We start from the raw sequence: 23,763 nt of genomic DNA on the forward strand, positions 1-23,763 counted from the left end.
AATGGACTATGATCAACTTTTATTGAACACAATGTTAATATTTATTTTGAATAATTTACTCTTAATAATTTTTACGTCCATATATAAATTAACTAAAATGTCTAGTTTTTTATATTAACTAAAAATTACTAATTGAAATTATTTAAACAATCAATTAAAAATTATAAAAATTATTCTTTTTTATTTTGAAATAATAAATATAAGAGAGATAGAATTAGGCATAATTAATTAGTTCCGCATGCCTCTGAAAGGATTCCAAAAAAAGCAGATAATATTGAAATAGTGCAAAATCATTAGTTTTTTTTTTTTTTTCAATATTTAACATATGGCTGTTTTCTTTTAAAGAATAAAAAAATTTGCAATATTGGTAGCATTATTATGTAGTTAATATTAGTATTGTAGAAGGACTACTATAAACTGTGATGTCTAAACAAATAATATTAAAATATTGTAAAATTATTAATGTTTTTTTTCAATATTTTCAATAAGTTTTTAAACATTTAATAAATTCATATATTCGTAAATTTACACGGAGAAATTTATAGTAAAATTATGTATATGTGATAGTAACCACGAACTGTAAGAAGAAATTTCAGAGAATTATATCATATAAGTAGTGTAAATATTGTCGTAATTTGATGAAAAAACATAATAAAAATTTTCATAATTCCTCCTTGGCCCGCGTTTACTATTTACCATAGTAATTTTTACCATAAGTTTTTTCCGTGTATTATAAATCTATCACAAGGATTAATTTTATTAAAAATATAAATATCCTAGTTATTTAATTTTTATTAAGAATATAAAGTTGAAACAAACATTTTATTTGCTTGTCATTTCCATTTTAACCGATAAAATTTTCTAATGTTTTTTGAAGAAGCATAAATTTTGTTTCGAGCATATGATAACAGCTTCTTTTAAAATTTATAATGACAGTTTACGACGTTTCAGACTATCATGAAAAAAATGTTTTTTATTAAAAGTAATTGTTATTTATTAAAAAATAAATTTAGTAATCACTTCTTTAAGCATTAGATCTGACATTTTTTGTACACATGTATGTACACGTACACACATATTTTTTGTCGTTAGAAAATTTTATTTTCATTAAAAAAGGTAAGGAACTATCATAATTCAAAGGGAGAATTTAGCGTTACGCGTCGCTTGTGTGTAGTTAATTGGACTGTTCTTTTTCGCTGCACTGCTACACTGGGCAATAAGTTAGAGTGAGAAAAAATATTTTTGTCTTACTTTAATCTGTTGCACCAGTGCAGCAGTGCACAGCAGTGCAGCGAAAAAGAACAAGCCAATTGTTGCTTGTTGTAACGACTCCCCCCGCGCACCTAGCAATCTCAAGGTTCAAGCGCTAGGGAAGAGTGGCCGCCGCGGCCGGGCGCTCAGCGCGCTTGCATTTGCCGGTAGGCCGGGCTAATACAGAAAATTTTACAAGTCACTAACTTGTTAACTATTGCGAAAATAGAAAAACGGTAAAGACTTTCCTGTTCAGTTTCATGCGCTCTACCTGCTCATAAAAATCCCATAAAAAAATACCAGACACCCTACACTGTTAGAAATATTTGTGAATTTACAATACCCTTACAATAAAAATGTGTTGTAAATTTACAAATCATGTGACGTTTTACTGCGATTTCACAATATTTGTGAAATTACAATAGAAATTTTCTGTAAGTTTACAAAATTGGCGCGACGCGGATGCGCATTAGCGATTTGCGCATATCGCGAGGTCCCGGGTCCCGGGCCGGCTTGGCCGACTAGACGAGCTTTCTGTCGCGGCCCGCCGCCATTGTATCTTCTCATACTATTCGTGTGGTGCTGCGTGGTGATTGCCCGGTCATCTGTGCTTCTATATATTTCTGTGCTTCAAGATAAGAGGATTGACTGCTTCTGTGCATTTTGTGCTTTAGGATAAGAGGATTAACTGATTCAGGTAAGTCAGCGAAAATATTAGATGCAACAGTCGTGTGCTTGCACGAAGAACGTTCGAGACGGTTTCCCCCACTCAACGGACCCCCGGCCCCCGGCCGGCGCGGGCGCCGTGCAGACGCTCGAGAATTTTCTTTGTCGCCTTATATTTTCGCTACTAATATAACATTTTTATATGATATATGTGTATAAGATATATAATATGTGGTATCGATACATGTAGCGTAGCATCCTGTCTCGCGAATAATTACGACACCACGCGTTTTTCCAGATTTTCCCCAATTTTCTATGTGTTCTCATCATATGACGCAATTTTAACTAACACCATCAGATTTCTCGCAAAAATTATAAGAAATACAGTTTCTTTTACTTTTTCTTAGCGGAGTAAAAACAGATTTTTTTAATTATAAAAAGTTAAAATAAATTATGATTTTTAGAAGATCCTTGAACTCTTAGCAATTATTATAAGGGCCTTCTAGAAATAAAAATTTTATACTACCGCCATTTATACATATGTTCAGCTTTAATTATCATTCTAATATAATTTCAGATTTTAGAATGTATCACTGTCATTTTTGTACATATACATCCAATTCTTGGGGTGATAATCTTCAACATCAACAATTCCACAAAAGTGTATCTGATCAATTTCATTGTGGATACAACAACTGCCGTAAATTTTTTAAAAAAGAAAACAATTTACGAATGCATATGATTCGCACACATCGTGTTTCTATCAAAACTGAAAGCATTTCGTCAAAAGTACGTCTCGTTAACCAAAATGCTCAATTAATTTGCACTGTGCTTGTGTGTAAGAAAGTATTTCAAAATTATTCTGAATTTTTAAAACATCTTAAAGAGCACATCAGAAATGATGTACGTGTAAATTGTCCGTACAGTAATTGTAATAAGGCATATGAGAATGTCCAGTCCTTCACTGGACATTTAAGTAAATATCACCGGAATCTGTGTTTAACATATACAGAAAACGATAATATTAATAATGAATATGAAAATTTGCCAGTTGAAATAAATGCATTATCAACCGATGAGGCTCCTGCTGTTTCTATTAATAATAATGAAAATAAAGACGAACTATTTTTAACGTATATTGCTCAGTTTTACTTAAAGCTTGAAAGCCAGTATCTCGTTCCTGTATCTACAATTGATCATCTTGCAGCTGATATAGAGAATATGTATAATCATGGGTGGCAAAATATATTGGACAATGTTCGTCAATGTTTAAAACAAGAGAAAATATCGGAGAGTAACATAAATAGAATATGTAAAGATTTAACTTTAAACGATCTGTTTCTAAAGAACAATAAACTTTTGAATAATAAGTTTAAAAGAACTAATTATTACATGCATAAAAATACATATGTAGCGCCAAAAAAAATGAAACTAGATACAGATGCTGAAGGTAAAGAAAGCTTTTTCTACTACGTTCCAATTTTAAAAACTATAAAGGCAATGTATGCAGATAAATGTATAGAAGCATTTTTAGACTTACCATTACCAAGTAGTACAGATATTTTTCAAGATTTTATTGATGGTAAAATGTTTAAAAAAAATGAATTTTTCGCAAAAAATCCTAAAGCAATTAAAATTATATTATATCAAGACGGTTTTGAGATAGTAAATCCTATCGGATCAGCAAGAACGAAGCATAAAATTTTAGGAGTATATATGAGCCTTGGTAATCTTCCCGATTATATAAGGACACATATTAATTCAATTCAATTAGTGGCTTTAGTAAAAGAAAAATTATTTGATCATAATAAAGTGTATGGTCCGATAGTTAAAGATTTACAAATATTAGAAACGTTTGGAATTGAGATTACTCCAAATAATATAAGAAAAGGAGGTCTAGTTTTGATAGCTGGTGACAATCTGGGTAGTCACGTTCTTGGTGGTTTTATGGAAAATTTCAGTTTTGCAATTTACTTTTGTCGTTATTGTATTATAAAGCATGATTTTTTTACAAGTAAAAAGAAATGCAACAATAGCATTGAAAATACGTCTAATAAAAGCAAATCATATGAACGTAAATCTTTTGAATTACGTACTGAGGTATCTTATAAATCAGCTGTAAGTACAATGTTGATAAATAATCAAAACAATTATGGCATTAAATTTGATTCTGTTTTCAATCAATTGCAAAGCTTTCATGTTTGCAAGCCTGGTTTACCTCCATGTTTAGGTCACGATTTAATGGAAGGAGTTGTTGCTTATGATTTGGCTCTCATTGTGCAAGAATTAGTACGAAAAAAGTGGTTTACATATGAACGATTAAATTGCAAAATTGAAAAGTTTTTTTTATCACCTGAAGACTCTAGAAATAAGCCAGTGAAAATACAACCAAATTGTGATAGAATCGTTGGTGGAGCTTGGGAAATCCGAACACTCTTGAGATTTATGCCACTCATGGTGTACAATGACGTTAAAAATAGCAATGATCCAATTTGGCATAGCCTTTTACTTTTAACTGAAATCATGGAAATTGTATGCGCGCCTGTTATTCATAAATCCTTTCTGCCTTATTTACAAGTAATCATTAATGAATATTTAGATTTTCGAACAGAATTATTTATGAAAAATTTACGCCCTAAACATCATTATTTAAGCCATTATCCTTATCTTATTGATCAATTTGGTCCTTTAATTAAAGTGTGGACATTAAGGTTTGAAAGTAAGCATACGTATTTCAAAAGAGTAATTCGAAATATAAAAAATTTTATTAATGTTACACAATCTTTAAGTATAAAACACGAGAGATTACAGTGTCTTTTACGGTCTGGTTCTGATATGCGAAATTTAGTTGATGTGCATGAACCCACTATTTTCAACGAAGAGCTGTATTCAGATGCAATAAGAAATGCAATACGATGTGCTAATATTAAATTTGATATTTTTGAATGTGATAAAATAATATTTAAAGGTACTCTATACAAAATTGGAAATGCTGTGGTTATTCGTCAGAAAAATTACCAATATGGCGTTCAGATTGGAAAAATATGTCTTATATTGACTGATTCAGAAGAAATAAATATTAACATTGTTGTAGAACGTTTCATTACAACCTTTAATCCTATATTACGCTTTTACGAATTGATGTTTGCCACTGAAAATAAAACATACGAATGCTTAAATATTAACACGTTAAACCATGTTCCTCTTCATATTTATACATTAGACACTATAAAAGGCATTAAATTGAAGCATGTCTTGGTTAATGAGCGTATTTAAATTTATAAACGAAAATGCTTTATAATACTGGAAACATCAAGCAACATTAGTATGTTAATTGTATTATTTCAAAATAGTGACTTCTAGATTTATTTAACTAAGTATTAATTTAATTTAAATACTCTGTATTTTAATTGCATTTTCAGCAAAATGCCCATATTTAAAGTCATAGGACAAGAATTTTCAAGAAAAACTTTAGTAGTTTGCGATAATCTCAAAGATTTAATTAATACAAGCATACAGCATTTAGGACTTCCAAACGTGGAATATACGGTAAATATTCGGTAAAATATACAAATACACTTGAAACTTATATTGGTTATGCTGGTTTTTCGAATCTTATAGGTTGTATTACAAGATAAAACTGAAATACATGATGATAAAGTTTTAATAGCTCTGTCAGATAGCTCCCCTACACCGGTTACAGTAACGCTTATCGAAAAACAAATTTTATGTGGCCAAAATGACGGACTTTGTACTGATACTGAGTTAAATAATCCGGAAAATGAAATGCTACTCACAGTATTAGATTCAAACTCAATACAAGATCAATCTGATATAAAAATTATACCTATTATTTTAGGTAAGGTAAATAATAATTTTGTTGTTGCAAATTACTATATCGATTAAAGTATAATTCTTTTAAATTTATTTGGTTGTATAATTTACTTAATAATAACTTACATTTGCAGATGATACAAATTTATCAATATCTAATGACAAGTCAAACGTCAGTCAGTCAAAGGATGTTTTATCAATGGTAGATTTAAAAGAAGTGGATCCTACAAGTACAAAAGAGAATGTTCCTATTATAGTACTTCTGAAGGAGCATCTGCCATACAATACTCCAATCCGATACCAATAAGTGTCAACAGTATTAGTACAGATTTGTACGAAACAGAACCGATACCATGGTACAAATTTCCGAAGCAGCTAATAGAAGCATGCGAAAATGGAAAAAACACCATTGCCTGCTCATAGACGTGCTATGATTTCAATTCTTGCGGAATATCAAGTTCATCAGTTAAAAACTGAATCTAGAAGTACATCTCGAAAAATAGCGCAGCGAATAGTACGCAAATACCCACAATCATTCTTGGATGAAATTGATGGTGCAGTTCTAGGAGATGGATCAGAGTCACTATTTTGTCAATTATACACCAAAATACATTACAATCGACGCATAAAATTGGCAGCAAAAATGCAGGAATCAGCCGATTCTTCTGGTTCAACGGTAGAAAAAAAAGATAAGAAGTTACAAATTTGTGAGACCGATGAGTACGGCTGTGTAGCATATGAGCCTTCATTACCATTTGATGAAACAATGGATAGTCAGCGTGTGAAACAAAATTAGCTTAAGGAAGAATCAATTAAATCAAATCGTAATATTCGCATTAAAGAGATGCTTCAACAAACTTATCCATTGCAGAGAATCGAATTTAATCATAGAAAAGGAACAATTTACTCCTGTCTGGAAACATGGCCGCTTTTAATGGAGCCAAAATATTTAATTCAGCATGCTTCTATACTATTAGGCAAAAAAGTCAACACCATATGGAATCAAAATGTGGGAAAAATATATAAGAAACTTCATGTATTTATTGAAGAGTTTACTATTAAGCATAAACTGAAAAAGTCAACAAACAGAAAAACGCAACTTCGAGTACTTAAAAATGTATTAACTGAATCTGCAACAGCGGCTAACGATTTAGCGTCAGAAACTCCATTGATTTTGGCGATTTTTCCGTTAATTTTACATTATTTCCAAGAAAATCCAGACATGATGTTCAGAGTCATTAATGTGAGTGCATTTATTAAATATTACTTGAAAAAATATGATCTAAAAAGAAAATATTTCATAATTTTTTAAAATAATCATTAATCATTATATTACCAATTATGTACACATATTGATTTACTTCTTTAATTTAAATTAAATTTACTAACTTGTTTGAAATTCAGCACTTAGAATGTACGTACAGATATGCCTCTAATACTTACGACAGAGTTACGTTCCGAAACTTCATTCGTAAATCGAATTTATTTATAAGTTAAATAACATTTATATTTTATACGAATAACACATTTTTTATTCAAAATAATTATTTTATTACTAAAAACGATTACAGATCTGTTTAGCAAATAATTAATTTTTTTAAATATAATTCTTAATGTTTGCTATTATAAAATTAATATTTAGCTTAAACACAAATTAACTTCAACAAGTGATTAAAAAACAAGATTATGTTTTCTTAAAAATAAAACTTTTAATATAATAATTAGCATTATAAAATTAATATTTCATTTGGATTACTGGTTAAATGCTTCGTTAATCAGATTTGTTATAATCTAGTTGTTTATTTTTAGTCTATAGCATGCCGCTTGTATGTAAGTCCAAAAATTCATAAGTCGAGATAATCGTAAGAAGTGGATATATATCTGTATTTTATATTTTATTTCATGTAATTAATGTATAGTAAATTAATATATACTTTTTAGGATACATTGACGGAAGAAAGACTCGAATCATTTGCGGATACTTCAACTCCTCTATTAATTATAGAAGGTGTATATATTATTATTACTATTATTATTAATATTGTTGTTGTTTTTTTCTTGTTGTTGAAATTCAAAATTACACTGTTCAGTCGGAGATGCGTGAATAATTCCGACACGCATTTCATACGACTCCGGCTAAATAGCAATTTGATTTTATATGTGTATTTGTATGTGTAAATATGTACACTTATTTATACACATATATACATGCACATACGCACACAGTAAAAATTAGTTTCAATTTCAATTTTTTCAATAATATTTATGTATATCCATGCTCAGATCGTTCTAAATTGTATTTGGTTTTATTAATATTATTTTATTTATATATTATATTACAGGAGCATCGCTGTTTGATGAAAATACAAGCTGTGCAGTTATAGTAGAGGGCAAAATTTGTTGTAAGACAAAGTCTATTTTACAGGGATTTGAATTAACATTCCTGATGTATTACATCTTCAGCTTATGTTATTGCAGAAGTACATCTAAATCTCTGGAGTTTATACAAAGGTGTAGTAATATTTTTATAATTTTTGTCATAAATGTTATTATCGTTGTCGTTATTAATAAGTTATTAAATTTTCATAACTATACATTATACCCTGAACTTATTAGATACATTTTATTATTAAATTAAGCAATTCAAACAAATGTTTTATATAGGGTTTAAAAAATCATTTAACATTAATACGGTACATATAAATACTAAATGATTTTTTTAAGATCCTGTATAAATATTCATTATTTTAATTAATATTGCATGTATTAATTGTTATAGAATTTTCTTCAGTGTTAATCCAACGGGGACGACAAAATCGAAGTCAAAGCGATCGACCTACGACCCAGCGGTTAAAAAATTATATGATTCTATTAACATAACATCATAAATGCATAATCGTTAATGCAATTACGTACTTGTAACTTTCAACTGGGATGAAACAATAAGTACTGTTATAATATGAAAACAATGTCTAATCATTTATTATAATATTCGAATTTTTTTCTATTCTAATATAGTATTTTCTATTCTAAATATAGTAGCACCATAATTCTAAAAAATGTTTTGTTAGAAAAAATAGTAATATTAATAAAAACGGCAAATATATTTACTTTATAATACTTTTACTTTAATGTTGCTTCATTAAAATTAAACTTAACTAATATATCATTTTATATATTTTGTATGTGTGTGCTATTTTACTTTGTTCATTTAATTAAAAATTAAATTAAAGTTAAATATTTTTAAATTTATTTTTAAAAAATTAATAATTTATACAAATTAATTTAAACTATTAAATGTAGTTCTATAATATGTAATATTATATACATATATAATATTTAATATTACATATATTTAATACAAGTTAATTTTCATTACGCATAATATTTACATTTCTAATTAAAATAATTTTTCTATTTAAATTATATACTGCTTGTGTGAATTATAATAATATTCTACGTATTTATCATTACCTAACAATAATACTAATAAGAAATAATTAATTAAATTGACAGACATGCCTATGCATGCATACATTGTTAAAAATTTCTATTGTAAAATCACAATAAAAGTGTTGGAAGCTTTTATCCAACTAAAATGTGCTGTAAATTTAAAGTACAGTTATGTTGTGAAATTACAAATAACATCTTGTGGTAACACAACATAGCTGTACTTTAAATTTACAGCACATTTTAGTTGGATAAAAGCTTCCAACACTTTTATTGTGATTTTACAACGGAAATTTTTAACAGTGTATATACAATTAGTATTATAGTTTTCATAATTTTAGTGTATTGTTTAATTTAGTGTATTGCTCTAAAAATAGTTCTATTGCAAAATTAATTATTACATATGCATAATGTACCATAAGTATAATTTCTATATAAGCTGATACGTTTATATGTATATTAAAATTAGAGATTAGTCATCTTTTCGTCACGGAGCAAACTCAGATAGCACAGATGATCCTTTTAAGTTCAAATAGAATTCACCTTTTTTTATTCTTTAAGAATTTACATAATCTGTTCGAAATGAGTTCAAGAAGAGTACCATATTTAAATTTGTTATAAATTTACATAATTTAGTCAAAATGAGTTAAAAAAGAATTCAATATTCAAATTAGTTATGAATTCACATAATTGATTCGAAATTAGTTTAAAAAGAATACCACATACAAATTTATTATCAATTTATATAATTTAGTCAATATTAAAATTCTTATAAAGAGCCGTAACATTATAGAAAGGTATAATAAATATAAGTGTCTTTTTTTTTTGCTTTTGACAACGCATAAAAATTTTTATAACACATTTTTTGATTTTATTAAAAAGAACATAAAATATATATCTCTTTGTTATTTGTCAAAAATACTATTATTATCTAAATAGTATATAAATACTTTATGCTATTATATATATAGTATATGTATATATATATATATATATATATATATTATTTGTCATAAATTTGATATATAACTAAATAAATATTTTTTTTTATTATAATAAATATATAATAATGCGTTTAATAAAAAATTTCTAAAAAAAATTGTAAAAAAGTACATTATATATTTTTATATAAAATCAGGAAATGTTAATTCAATAATATACTACAATAAAATATGCGAAAATTTTATACATAATTTATACATGTATAGTAACAATAAGAGAGTTTCTCATTTATAATAATAATATACTAAATTCTCTATTTTTGTAGCAGTATATTTTTAAATTAACATTTCTTAAAATTTCAAAAATCCTTTATTATTTTTTTTTACACCAAAAAGCAATTCCTTTTTGTACTATAAAAAAATCATAATAAATTCAAAAAAGTATCTCGATAAAGTTTTATTAGAATACTATTAAAAAATAATTTTAATTTCAATGCGAATTCTTATAGAACATAAAATGAACTTTATATGCATTACAAAAGGGGCTCAGAATTTGTGACATACAAAAGAACTTTTTTTGAACTCTTAAGAATTCTTTTGGTGCAGAAATGGGTTAGAAAAAGACTTCATTTCAAAATTTGGGTGTTCAAAAAGAATTCTTTTCGAATTCGTTGTGCTATCTGGGAAGTCATCTTTTCGTCATTAAGTAGCAGATACTGGAGTCAATTTTTGGTCATACAAAAAATGCATGACTATTTCGAATCAAAATAAAGTCATTTTGACTTTTTGTTGACTTTAGTGTGTTCCTTGGAAAGCAGAACATGAAGTCATGATGAAGTCAAAATGACATCATAATGCGTCAAAGCTTACGCAATTGTAGATTACCGTGCGCACCTGCACGCATAGGCAACCCGTCATACTGACCTATATGTTGCTGCAATACTCTGTACATACGACTCTTCCGGTTAATCTGAAATCGTTTTCTTCAAATTTCACAACGGTCTATTTTTTGTTAAAAGATGTAAAAGATAAAAAATATCAAAATGATTGTAAAAAGTAAAAGATAATAATATTGATTAATAGTGGTGTTATTCTGTAAATTTTATTTACTTGCCATTCTGTAAATTGTTCCATCTTAAAAAAAAAAACTTAGTGTCTAGACTCTAAGTTAGTAACAATACTGCCAATTTTATTTTTACTTTAAATGTTACACTTTTGACGTTTCGGCCAGACGTTTTCTGGTCTTTATCAAGTGTATCTACAAAAGACACAAAAATACCAAAAGAATTCAAAAAACTACGATCGAAATTTTTAAACAAAATTTTAAATAATATTATTACCTACTTGTATAAATCAAGTTAAATGCATTACAAAAATTAATCCATTATGCTTTCACAAAAGTACGTTGAGTGATGTAATGAGATACGTGTTAGACGGGTCTGTACTCCACAATTTTGTCATTGGAAAGAGAGGATCGTCGAAAGTGAAGATATCAAGTTTAACAACATTAGTTCGAGAAACAGTTAAAAATAACTAATCAGAAGTAACTACACTATTCTTACTCCGTTGAAAAGATGAGATGGAAATTCAGATGGTTATTCACATGTATGTGGATTCCCATGGATTTTAGATAGTTTTGTATGAATTCCGTACAAACCATCTAGATTTCCATCTTATCTTTTCAACAGGGTATAATTCTATCATACACTGCATTGAGATTCCCCGTGTCTTTTTGAAGATTAATATTATTGTTGAATTTTTTTATGTAAAACATTTCGGTGAATTCTCTCTTCCTTTATGTTTTTCTTTATACAAAATGTTAGGTTTTAACCAGTCAAATTCATGATTCATTGTTAATCGATGATTAGTGACTACATTGTGGCTGACAGACGAGCTTTTTATGTTGCGCTGGTGTTCTTTAATTCTATTCTCTAAATGTCGTTTTGTCTGTCCAATGTAGACCGAATCACAGTCGTAACAATTAGTTTTGTAGACAAATCAAGTTCGGTCTTCTTACAATTGTTTACTTTATCCTTTCCCCTTTTTATCACGCTATTGAATGTTTTAGGTACAATATACCGTACGTACATCTATAAATTTGTTAAGCATACGTCTCACATCTTCGCTAAATTTTTGACATATGGCAATGCTATTACTTTACTTATGTCTGTCTCTTTACTAAACAAATTATTATTCGTAGTATCTACATTTTCCTGGTTTATCAAAAAATTGAATCGTTTATTGATCTGTTTATTAATTATTTTGGTCGGATCTTTTCAAAATTAATTTTTATTTTAATTTAAGTTAAATTAATCTTAACGTAACTTTAACTGAATTAGTATTTTATTTATGTAAATTTTAACTTAAATGAATTAATTTTATAATCCATTAACTTTAATTTAATATTTAGTTAAAAAAATATATTAACTTACCTAACCATGGATATGTTTCAAGTATACCTTTAAAAAATTTTGTGAAAGAAAACTAACATTTTTATACCATGTTTGAAAAAATTACATTAATTGCACACAGGTGCAAATTCGTATCGATTTCAAAATTCAATAGTGATCTGCTCGAAGGCTTGGCTGAGAATTTTTAGACATGGAATATATAGTATAGAATGCTTACTTTTTTACGTAGATGGCTTTACATCATAGAATTAGTTCTTGAAATAGTTTTATAGTTTTAAAAAAAGTGCTGATGCAAATTTGCACCTATGGATAGGATACCCTTCAATCATTATTAATGATAGATTAATTTTATATAATAAACATAAGAATTATTCTTAATTAAATAAGTCTTTTTATCAATCTACTTGCATGCAACGCAGCACAAAAGTACAATAAGTTTTTCATAGAATTTTGAGATTTCATTTAGCAGATTACGATATAAAGAGGGTGGAAGGATAGAATTAACTTATTTCTTTTGTTAACGGAGAAACAATCAATTAAAACGGGGAGAGCAAGAGACCAAGTGCTTGAACGGCAGAATGACAATGAGAGATAGACGCAGGCTCGACGAATGAGTCAGATGGTAAAAGAGACGTAGGAGAAGCGCGGCGGAGCCAACGCGGAGGCGAGACTGTGCCGAGCAATGGGTCTCTGCGGGAGTCGCCTTACGTCGCTCACACATGTCACGTCGCGCTAATTGAATTTTAACAAGACAACAGTCATTTGCTTACCACGATACACAGACGAATTCGAGAATCATTTAACGCATCTTTACCCACCAACGTTTCTTTCACAACTGCGCAAGAACGCGATTCGACGTGGATCTCTCTGGATCACATAATCCATACTAATAGTAATCAGTTTGAATCTTTGTGTGTGTGTGTGTGTACGCGCGCGCGCGTCGTGTATTAGTAGCAAATACTATATTTTTATTGTTTCTAAATCTTTTCTAGTATATAACATAATTATTATAGTTTTATTTCCAGCTGCCACCTATCAAAAAAATTAATTTCACATGAATTCGTTAGTATTACGTTAGTATTACAAGAGTTTAAGACTTTATTAAAGTTTTTTAATTGAATTAAATAAGAGACGATATCTTTCTCGAGCAAAAGCCGCGAGAAACGGCGGACGGATTGAAAGGGTGGTGTCTAATTAAGAATTTGCGAACGCAGAAAGAACGAGCAGTTTAAGAGGGACAAATGGTCGATCGTTTTGAGTTAATAAGCTTAACGGACGAAACGACAAACCGCAGCCGCATTATTGGGCAAAGCGCTCGAGAAATTCCTTACCCGAATAGATAATGATAACGCGAATTGGAGTAATGCCGTGCATTACTCCAATTTCTGCATTTTATTTAAAAATGTGATTACGATATCGATGATATCACGATATTTTCTCTATTTTCAGTGTAAAATATCTATTTTCATTTCACGTTTATGTTTTATATTGTATTCGCGTATTACTATATTTGACTTGTATTTGTCAACTATTGACAATCGCGAACAAAACCCATACAGCACAGAGAGATTGCAGAAACATTACATAAATATTATAATGTAATAAATAATATACATTTTGAAATGTTACTGCAATATTGTTGCGACTTTACAGTAACATTAAAATGTCCACCTTGAGTACACTGAAAAAAAAATTGCTAGATACAAATAAATATTTTTTTGAATAGTGCTAAGAATATATTTTATAGAAAATCAATAATATTTATTTCAAACAAGTAATATTTCCTAAATTATAGAAAACTAGTACTTGTTTTAAATAAATATTATTGATTTTCTATAAAATATGTTCTTAGCACTATTCAAAGAAATATTTATTTGAATCTAGTTTCTTTTTTTCAGTGTAGCATTGCAATAACATACTAATTTCACAATAATCTTAAGACATATTTATAATAATGTTTTATACTATAATGCAGTGCTTTATTATTTCATAAGTTATCTCTCTAAAATATTCCTTTTTTGATGATTCTACCTTTATATTTTTTATGTAGAATAACGAAAGAAATCAATTAATAGTATTAATATATATTACAATTTTGCAAACTCCAATAATGTATAAAATCTAATTTTTAAGAATAAGTTTTTTTTACATTAATTTACTTACGCCGACGTGTGTGCGCATGAATAAATGTAGATATGTATAAGTTTAACTTTTAGTAATCACCTCTGAAAAATACAATCAGTAATAATCACATAGGGTATTTTGACTCCCAACGACTTTGAACGCTTACCGCACCAAAAATATGCATCCTATCGACAATAAAAAATTCTTATTATTTTATAATTTTCTTTAATGTACAAATTATATCTATAATGCAATGCATTAAAGAAAATTATTTATAATTTAAATAATCAATTTTCATATTAAAGTATTAAAAAAAATTATTGAAAAAACGAAAAAGAAACTTTTTTACTAAAAAATGTATAATTTTTTAAATTTTTTATAATTTTATTTGACAATTTAGGGTTTTACTTTTGAAATATGATACTTTAAAAAATCTCAGAAAATTTTTAACTAAAAGAGGGAGAGAGAGAAGCAAGTATTATTATGTTTTTGAAAAGAACTATAAGAATATGCAATAAAAAATAGGGGATTCTATTTAAAACATTCAAAGTGATTTTGTCCTGACTTTGACCCAAGATCAAGTTTACATTTTTTTCATGTATCCTTCTTCAAATTAAGCAATTTTTGTCTAAAACAAAGAAAGTTTTCCGCTATGGAGTTGGTCAATAATGCCTTCCTACATATAAACACACAATTTAGAAATAATATCTTTTTAGACTAACAGTCATGATACACAAATAGTTTGATGTGATACGCCTAGTTGTTACTATCCCGAATGCGGCTTATTTCATGTAGGAAAGTGTCTGAACATATTATATATCAATAAAAAATATTTTAAATAGTGACTATAAAACATGTTTGTTTTGAACATTTCTAGAATATTCGCTAGAACATTTTTTATGAAATATCACAATTGTATGTTCATGTAATGTTTTTACAATATTATATTGAAATATCACAATTGTATGTTCATGTAATGTTATATTGCAACGTTTCTGCGCTGTAACTAAAAACTGTAGTGCTGGGAATATTATTTTAATTACAGCAAATGCAATTTTGTTATAGCGCGTGTTAAATTCTTGAAAAAGACAGATATGGGATGTATTGCTTATATGAATTGGTACATATGAAAATTTCAACGCTTGATAAAGTTTTATCTACGACTCTATATCTCGCTTTACATCCTGTAAGAACTAAAATATAAAGATGCTTTCACACTTGCGCTAAACATCCCAGCAAACACGAAGTTACATGTAACGTGCCTGTTAGTTATAATTTCCCACTCAACAATGTAATTGTAATATAACACGTGTGTTATATTACAATTACATTGTTGAGTGAGAAATTATAACTAACAGGCACGTTACATGTAACTTTGTGTTTGCTGGGATTATTACTGCTACGAATTCTTTCAACAATTTCGAAAATTTCAGATTTATTTGAATTGCTGCAATTGTTTTTTAAAAACAAACGTACGAGTGCAGACACGTGTACAAGACAATAATATGGAAATCGACATCAACATTAATGATGTATTGCAAGGTACGTAGAAGATGTTGTAACTTTATAGATTTACAATTTTCTAGTTATTTTGCCTTTTTTCACGAGTAAACGCAACGTATCATTTCGATACACACTCTATACGCGAAATTCTGTTAACAGAAATGATAACATTTCTGGAATGCCTTCGCGAGGCGCACCTTCCACTTACACTCGAGAATTTACGAGAAAAAACTGTTGATACGCTCGAAAAGCATTCTGAACGTCACAACGACAATGATGGCTGGAATATCGGAACCTTATTTAGACATGAAACCTGGTTCAAAAAGCTTATTATGGACAAGGAACGGAACCGATTCGGAGGAATACATAGGAATGTGTGTAGAAGAATCTCAAAAACATATCCAGACCCATTCTGATCGCATGTCCGGTCATCAGGATTACTACGAAACCTTTGAGAACGAAAGACAGATCGCGAGTGCATCAGCGAATATATATTCCGGGAAAAATGACGATCGGGACGAGAGCCAAATGCTCATTGGAATTTACAAGAATCTATCAGCGATGCAAATTAAAAGCAAATGTTATAAATGTGGCCCGCTCTTCAGGAGAGAAGGAAAAAAATTGTTTCTATCGGAAAGTCGTGCTTGCTGGACCGCATTGATTGGATCGTATCTGCTCATCTATCGAAGCGAACGGCACAATCGACCGTACGCAATCTATCCAATTCAGGGTTACATGGCTCGTCCAGCACCGAATATGATTCCTCGTGATCGACAAAAGAGCGATTCGGCCTTTGAGATGTACAGTCCTGGAAGTGAAACATTACAGTTTATCGCGAGGACACCGAAGGACATGGATCAATGGATAGCAAAGATTTGCGAAGTGGGATGTCGTAACAAAAAGGAAAGAGAGAAGAAGCGGTCTATTGTCGAATCCTCGCTAACGGATCATCACAAAGACGATGCAACATGTCGAGGGTATTGGGGTGCAGAAAAATCACCTGTCATCGATAAGTCAACGACTAAAGCCAAATCGAGTGATGACAAATCAAGCCAAGTTGAGCATAAAAATACAGATGAAAGAGCGCCTCCGCTACCAGCTCGAATACCACGGAGGCTCCCCTCTTTACCTCCTGATAGCCCTCTCGTGGAAGTACTCTCTTACAGAGCGACTGTTGAGGGTGACGACGAGGACGATAATAATATTTATCATAGAATCGAAGATTTGAGGAACGAAACGCGTTATCAAAATATGATATTGTCGAAAAAAAAGCAGCCTGACGAGAGGCAGCAGCAGGAAGCTTTCGAAACTGTTCAAACTGTCGAGTATGACGACATTTGTGCATCTAACGAGAACGTGGTGAGCAAGTTCCGCGCGCACGATGTACTAGTTTTTCAAGAGACATACGACGATGTCATTACATCTTTGCGAATTGACGCTACGACCACTGAGCCGGAATCAAATCAAAATGCATTTCGTGTCGATGACGAAAAAAAAGAAGAATTTTACGACGATGTAGAAGTAAGTTAGTTATTATACTTACTCTAATTTTTCGTACAAAAAATATTCAAATTTAAGTGTTAACACACAATTTTGGAAGTTTTCTTTCAAAGGAGGATATGCATTTTAAGCATGTTTTGGAGCGTGCGGGGATCATATGATCGAATTTTTTTTATTTAGTTTTAATTAGAGACCCTTTACTAAGAAACACGACAATCCTGAATTCTGAAACAAAATGGCGACGATGTATATACTGATTGTAATTGTGATTGTGATTGAACGTTTGAAGTCATAAATAAGTTTTAACTCACAAATAAGTAAGGCCATAAAACAAAAAAACATTTAAAACATAAAACATAAAACATTTAATTATTTTTATGAAATGGAAGTAATTTTTCAAAGATGTATTCCTTATTTAAATAATATAAACTGTAATTTAATTAAATTTTTCACTCAGAAAATGACTCATGTCCGATATGACTCATTACAAAATTGTCATAGCTTATTTGATAAAATAATAAAATATTTTATTCGATTTCGAACTAGAATTTTGTGCAAAAAACAACCAGTGTTTAAAAAAGCAATATATAACAGTAAGACTATGGCAATGCATTCTATTGTTAAATAATAAACTATCTTGTAATGTTACAATTTACTTTTCTTTGTATCTTTGCCCTTTTCCATATCCTACCGCGCGCTAATAATATTTAAAATGGGAATATGATTGAGGACAGTTGATTGGTTCCACCATATTGTTTCACAGCCAATAAAAACATATACAGGATTGTCGCGTTTTTTACAAGGGAACGGACAGAACTGTCCCTCACCGATTTTAATGAGCTTTAGATATGTTGTAGAATATGAAAAAATATTAAGCCTATATTTTTTTTAGCGGCGTATCTCGATGTTTAGGTGTTGAAACCATCCCTCGAAAATAACGCGTTTTTTCGTTTTTGGCGAATATCTTTGAAAATATAAGGTTTATGAAAAAATGATTTATATAAAAGTTTTATGGTATTTTATACTCTTTATAATAGTATATTTACAATAGTATATTTAGATTTTCAAAAAATTTCAAATTTTTTAATTTATCCCACCCCACCCCTTTTTTCAAAATTTTGAAAATTTTGTAAGGATAAAAATTAAAGAGCATTAAAAGCCAAATCCATCTAAATGCAATGCTTTGCGCGGGCTCAAAAGCTCTTCCTTTTTTTGGGGGGGGGGGGTAGGGGAAATGCCTTTACGCACACCCGTTACGTTTACTTTTTTTCCGGGTTGTGTGGGACTCCCAAGGCATCTTTTTTTCGCGGGTGTTTTTTTTTTCCAAGATTCAATTGCGACCCTCCACCTTGGACTACCCACTAAAACCCCTCCTTTTCTTTCTTTTTTTTAAATAATAATCTCTTTGCTCTTTCTCACTTATTTCTTTCTTTTTCTCTTTAATTTTTTTTTCTTTTACATCTATTTTTCTTTTTTTTTGTTTTCATTTTTCTTCCTTTTTTCTTTTTTCTTTTTCTATGTTTTTTTAATAGTTTAATTTATAATATCTCTCTGTATATTACATTTTTTGTATAACTTTTTTCACTTTTTTCAATAAGTTTTCCTTGTTTTTCTTTTTCTTCTATTTTTATCTTTACATTTTCTTTTTTTGTTGCTCTTGAAAATGCTACATAAAGTTGACCATGTGCAAATACTGGATTTGTTAAATATATTCCGACTTTTTCTAAAGTCTGTCCTTGTGACTTATTTATTGTCATTGCAAAAGCTATTCTTATTGGAAACTGTCTTCTTTTAAATTTAAATGGTAATTCCCAATCACTTTTCACTAAATCTATTCTTGGAATGATGACATTTTGTCCTTTTGCTGGTCCTGTTAGAATTTCTCCATAAATTGTATTTTTTTTTAAATCTGTTACTATTAATCTAGTTCCATTGCATAATCCTTTTTTGTATTTAAATTTCTTATTAAAATTATTGTTGCATTGTTCTTTATTTTTAGTTTATGTACTGACATTCCTGAAGGTGTTAATGAGTTTAAAAATTCTGTCGGATAATTTCTTTCATGACTTTATTGTATACGTTTTTTTGTTCCTCATTTAATGTTGTTATTAAATATTCACCGCGTTTTCTTTCTTCTTCCACATTACATTCTGTTTCATATTTATTTATCGGTTTCGGAATTGGCAATTGATATTCTTTACAGCTACTTCCATTATTTTTTAAAATTTCTTGAATATGGTTTAAAGCCATATTTTCAGGATTCTCACTATTTTTCTTAACATAGTCTTCAATCATATATTCTTTGTATTTATTCCATATTATTGGTACATTTGTTATGTTTCCGTAGATGCATATGTATGCAAATAATTCTCGTAGTTCTCCTGGCATTTTTGATTCTATTGCCTCTTCTATTGTTTTTTCCCATAGATCATCTGTTTCTACTAATTTTTTAGCTATCGCTGCTTTCTTATAAGTTTCATAACGTACTCCATTTAGTTTTAATATCCTCAAATTTTCGCTCCTGTTACATGCAGAAGTAGTAGTCTTAGATAAAATCTTTTAGTATCTTTTATACCTACTGTATATAATTTTGATATTATTTTCTCTCCCCTATTTATACGTCGTTTCCACTTTGTTCTTTCTTATCATAAACATAATGATATGGAATATCTGTGTATCGCATTTACAATGCATTTTCATCTGCTTGATTCAGTTTGAACCATGCTGTTAGCGTTGTATTTCGATTGATTTCTTTGCTTGCTGCTTCTTCCTCTTTTCCCTCTTGAAAATATACCATTTGACAATTCGGTAAATGTACTGCTAATCTTATTATTGTATGCGACTTCATAAAAAGATCGTATCCGTTCAGTCTCCACATGGCTTCTGACGTACTTATATATCTTGCATTTAGATATGAGTTTACTTCATCTATTCTGATTAATTTTGTTCCATCTCCTTTTTTCACTTCTATTGCAGCACAATCAAAACCCTTATGAATATATTTATATAAGTATTTTACACTTTTTATTGACAAACATATTTCCAAATTAATATGTCGATCGTATTTCATTATTAAATAAGGGGAATATGGCACCACCCACCGATTATCTATTTCTTTCCCTCTTACAATATATTTTTTTCTAAATTCCTACGTTGATATTTTGGATATCCATTTACATTCGCATTTGTTTCTTCACAAAATTCTTTAGGATACCCTTTTGAACATTTTCCATCTTCTCCTGTGCATGGATATCTTTTATTTAGATCTCCACATGGTTCATGAATCATATGTTTCAATACCTTTGCATTCAATTCTGGATATTTTTTCTCGTCTGGTATTTTTGCCCATACCATCTTATCAATTACCTCTTTTAGTCTCGGTTTATCCTCTTCACATAATATTGCAAGTAAATGTAAATGTGGTAGTCCTCTTTTTTGAAATTCAATAACACCTGCATAAGCTATTATTTTTCCATATATTTTTTTGTCAATTAGTTCCTTTAAAATCTCTTTAATATCTAAATTAAATGTTTTCGCTACTACATCTGGTCAAAATTCTATTAAACAATCATTCAGATTATTCTTAATATCTGGGTTTTGTGGATTACATGTTATGGTTAAAAAAATGTCTGGTTTACCATACTTTCTCACCATAGACATTGCATCTTGATATCTTTCTTGCATGTTTCTTGGACTTCCATAAATGTAGATGGTAAAATTACTGGTACTCCTACTTTTATTCCATCATTTTGTACTTTATTTTCTAAATGATCCATTAATCCCGAATAAATTTCAGCTCTTAATTTTGGTTGATTTAATTTAATGTAATTTAGTCTATTTGCTTCAGTTTTCATATAGGCATCAAGTATAAATTGACATCTCAATTTCCGGCCTTTGAAATTGACTAAATTCTTTCCTTGGTGCTAAGAAGTGTGCATAATATTCCATTTCACTGATCTTATATCCAGAATATTTAGGATTACATGTTTTTAGGTCTTTATGCCATCCATCATTCCATACGGATATAATAATGGATAACTCATTGGATCACATCTTTGTCCAAAATTGAAATTTGTTGTACTTCATTTGAATTTTTATTATATATTCGTATATCTCTTTCAAATGGTGGTTCTCCATTTTCATTTTGAAATACCACTGCTATTTCGTTTGCTTGAGGCGCATTGTATCTTCTTGATCTTTTTTGGATCTTTACTAAAAGACAACGTTTATATTCACCCGTTTTTTTTTCCTTTAGGATTTAGTTCTTGTTCTACTTGACGCATCATCTTGAACGTTTTTACTAAGTCATTACTTTCTTCCATTAAACATGACAATCCTCCTTCATTATTCTTTATCACATCCTTGATTTGTTTTAAAATTTATTCTATGTTTTCACTGCTTCTTCAACATCTAAAAAATATAGCTGAGCATAGCGTGGTATTTTTCCTTCTCTGGTCGCATAGCTGTTATTGTTAAATGATAATATTGTCCATGTATCTTCAAACAATAAGAAGCATAGTTCACAACATCTATTGGATTTTTATTCCCTGGTGCACCCATTGAAGCCATTGCTAATGCACTGTTATATAATCGTATATTATCTTTAAATTTTTTAGATCTTGTATTATTTCCCATGTATAAATCTTTTAGTAAATCAGGACAATTTATTGGTTTTAATTGTACCTTCCCCTTTTGGCAACAATATGTAAATTTTCCATCTTTAGGTTTTTCTTTGGTAAAATTTAAAGATTTACAGTATTCACATTCTACATTCATTTTTCCTAGTGTATGTATTTCAAGATCTATTTCATCGTCTTTTGCAATCAATGCTTTCAAATAATTATTTTCTTTTTCTTTTTTTCTTCTTTTAACCTTTCTTTGTGTATCTTCCCGTAGTCTTTTGTTTCTTGCATCCTCATTTTTATTTGCTCTATTAATATAATTTCTTTTGGCATTTTCCTCAAGTCTTTTTAACCGTGCCTTGTAATTTTCTTTTTTTCTATCCTGTGCTTTTCTACATGCATCTCTTTGTTTTTGAAATTCACTATCATTCTCAATATCATTTCTCTTTGTTTTATAATTTTGAATTTTAATCGTTCCTTTCCTTTTATCGTATTATTCATACTATCGTTGTTATTATTTCCCGTTTACGCATATTATATTGCATTTCCATATTTTTATTTTCGTCTCTTTCATGTCAGACTTTCTTGTTTCTTCATTTGTTTCTGTTTTATTTTCCTTTTTTAAAATTTCCGCCTTCTTATTGTCCCTTTCTAAATTAATACTTTCTCCAATTTCCATGTTCTTTCATTATTTCCCTCTTTAATTATTTTGTTACTTTGTTGCGAAATTTCATCAGCTATATTCTCTTGATCTTGTTTTGGTACGTTGTTTTTTTCTTTTTCTCTATTCTTCAATTTTCTTAAACTATTTTCATCAAGTCGTTTCTTTTTTTCCTCTATGCTCTCTTTTTTTCTCTTTCACGTATCTTCTTTGCTTTCCTACTCTCTTTCGACACATTCCTCCTTTTCCTTTTTTTTTTTAGGCATTTTTAAAATTTTTAAAATAAAAGATTTTACGCACTTTTCTTCTTTAAAATCTTATATTTTAATTTTCTAATTTCTTTAAAATTACTTATCTTCAAACTTTCGACAATAAATATTCTTTTTTTATTAAAAATTTATTAACTTAAAATTAATGTTTTTTTTTTTTAATTAAATATAGTTTTAATTCTTTAATCCTTTTTTTCCTTTTTTAGCAAGAAAATTTTTACTTTCTTTTTTTTTTATTTTTATACTAAACAAATTAATTATTATTTTTTTTTATAAATCTTACAAATCTAACTTTACAAATTTTTATTTTAAATTACTTATTATGCTATTTTTTAACTATTTAACCTTTTTTTTTCTTTATTTACGCACTTTTCTTTTTAAATTTTTTTTTTATCTTCTATTTTCTTAAAATAACTTTTCTTCAACTTTCAACAATAAATATTCTTTTTTAATTAAAACTTTTTTTAACTTAAAATTAATTTTTTTTTAAATTAAATACATTTTTAATTTTTTAATTCCTTTTTCTTTTTT

At 28.9% G+C, this 23,763-nt stretch overlaps 3 protein-coding genes across 4 annotated transcripts; all 3 read left to right on the forward strand.

The window, feature by feature from the left end:
- Window positions 1-1,918: 1,918 nt before the first annotated feature.
- Window positions 1,919-6,148, forward strand: LOC118648076. Of its 2 annotated transcripts, XM_036294293.1 has the most exons (4): window positions 5,079-5,242; window positions 5,340-5,466; window positions 5,539-5,776; window positions 5,886-6,148. In XM_036294293.1, exons 1-4 carry the CDS (start codon window positions 5,208-5,210, stop codon window positions 6,056-6,058), a joined length of 573 nt encoding a protein of 190 aa, XP_036150186.1. In that variant the 5' UTR covers window positions 5,079-5,207; the 3' UTR covers window positions 6,059-6,148. The 2 variants fall into 2 exon arrangements, with proteins under 2 accessions (XP_036150185.1, XP_036150186.1); XM_036294292.1 differs by lacking the exons at window positions 5,539-5,776; window positions 5,886-6,148 and having other exon boundaries at window positions 1,919-5,242; window positions 5,340-5,463.
- A 415-nt stretch (window positions 6,149-6,563) lies between these two features.
- On the forward strand, window positions 6,564-8,717 carry LOC118648077. The gene is made up of 4 exons (XM_036294294.1): window positions 6,564-6,994; window positions 7,693-7,759; window positions 8,094-8,262; window positions 8,531-8,717. Exons 1-4 carry the CDS (start codon window positions 6,596-6,598, stop codon window positions 8,637-8,639), a joined length of 744 nt encoding a protein of 247 aa, XP_036150187.1. The 5' UTR covers window positions 6,564-6,595; the 3' UTR covers window positions 8,640-8,717.
- Window positions 8,718-12,529: 3,812 nt separating this feature from the next.
- Window positions 12,530-18,011, forward strand: LOC118648075. The gene is given in 5 exon segments (XM_036294291.1): window positions 12,530-13,445; window positions 15,743-15,863; window positions 16,111-16,219; window positions 16,340-16,428; window positions 16,430-18,011. Coding segments are annotated over 4 exon segments (1,566 nt in total). The 5' UTR covers window positions 12,530-13,445; window positions 15,743-15,776; the 3' UTR covers window positions 17,711-18,011.
- Window positions 18,012-23,763: the final 5,752 nt, after the last annotated feature.

Source organism: Monomorium pharaonis, unplaced genomic scaffold (genome assembly GCF_013373865.1).
Source record: "Monomorium pharaonis isolate MP-MQ-018 unplaced genomic scaffold, ASM1337386v2 scaffold_159, whole genome shotgun sequence".
Lineage (NCBI taxonomy): Eukaryota > Metazoa > Arthropoda > Insecta > Hymenoptera > Formicidae > Monomorium > Monomorium pharaonis.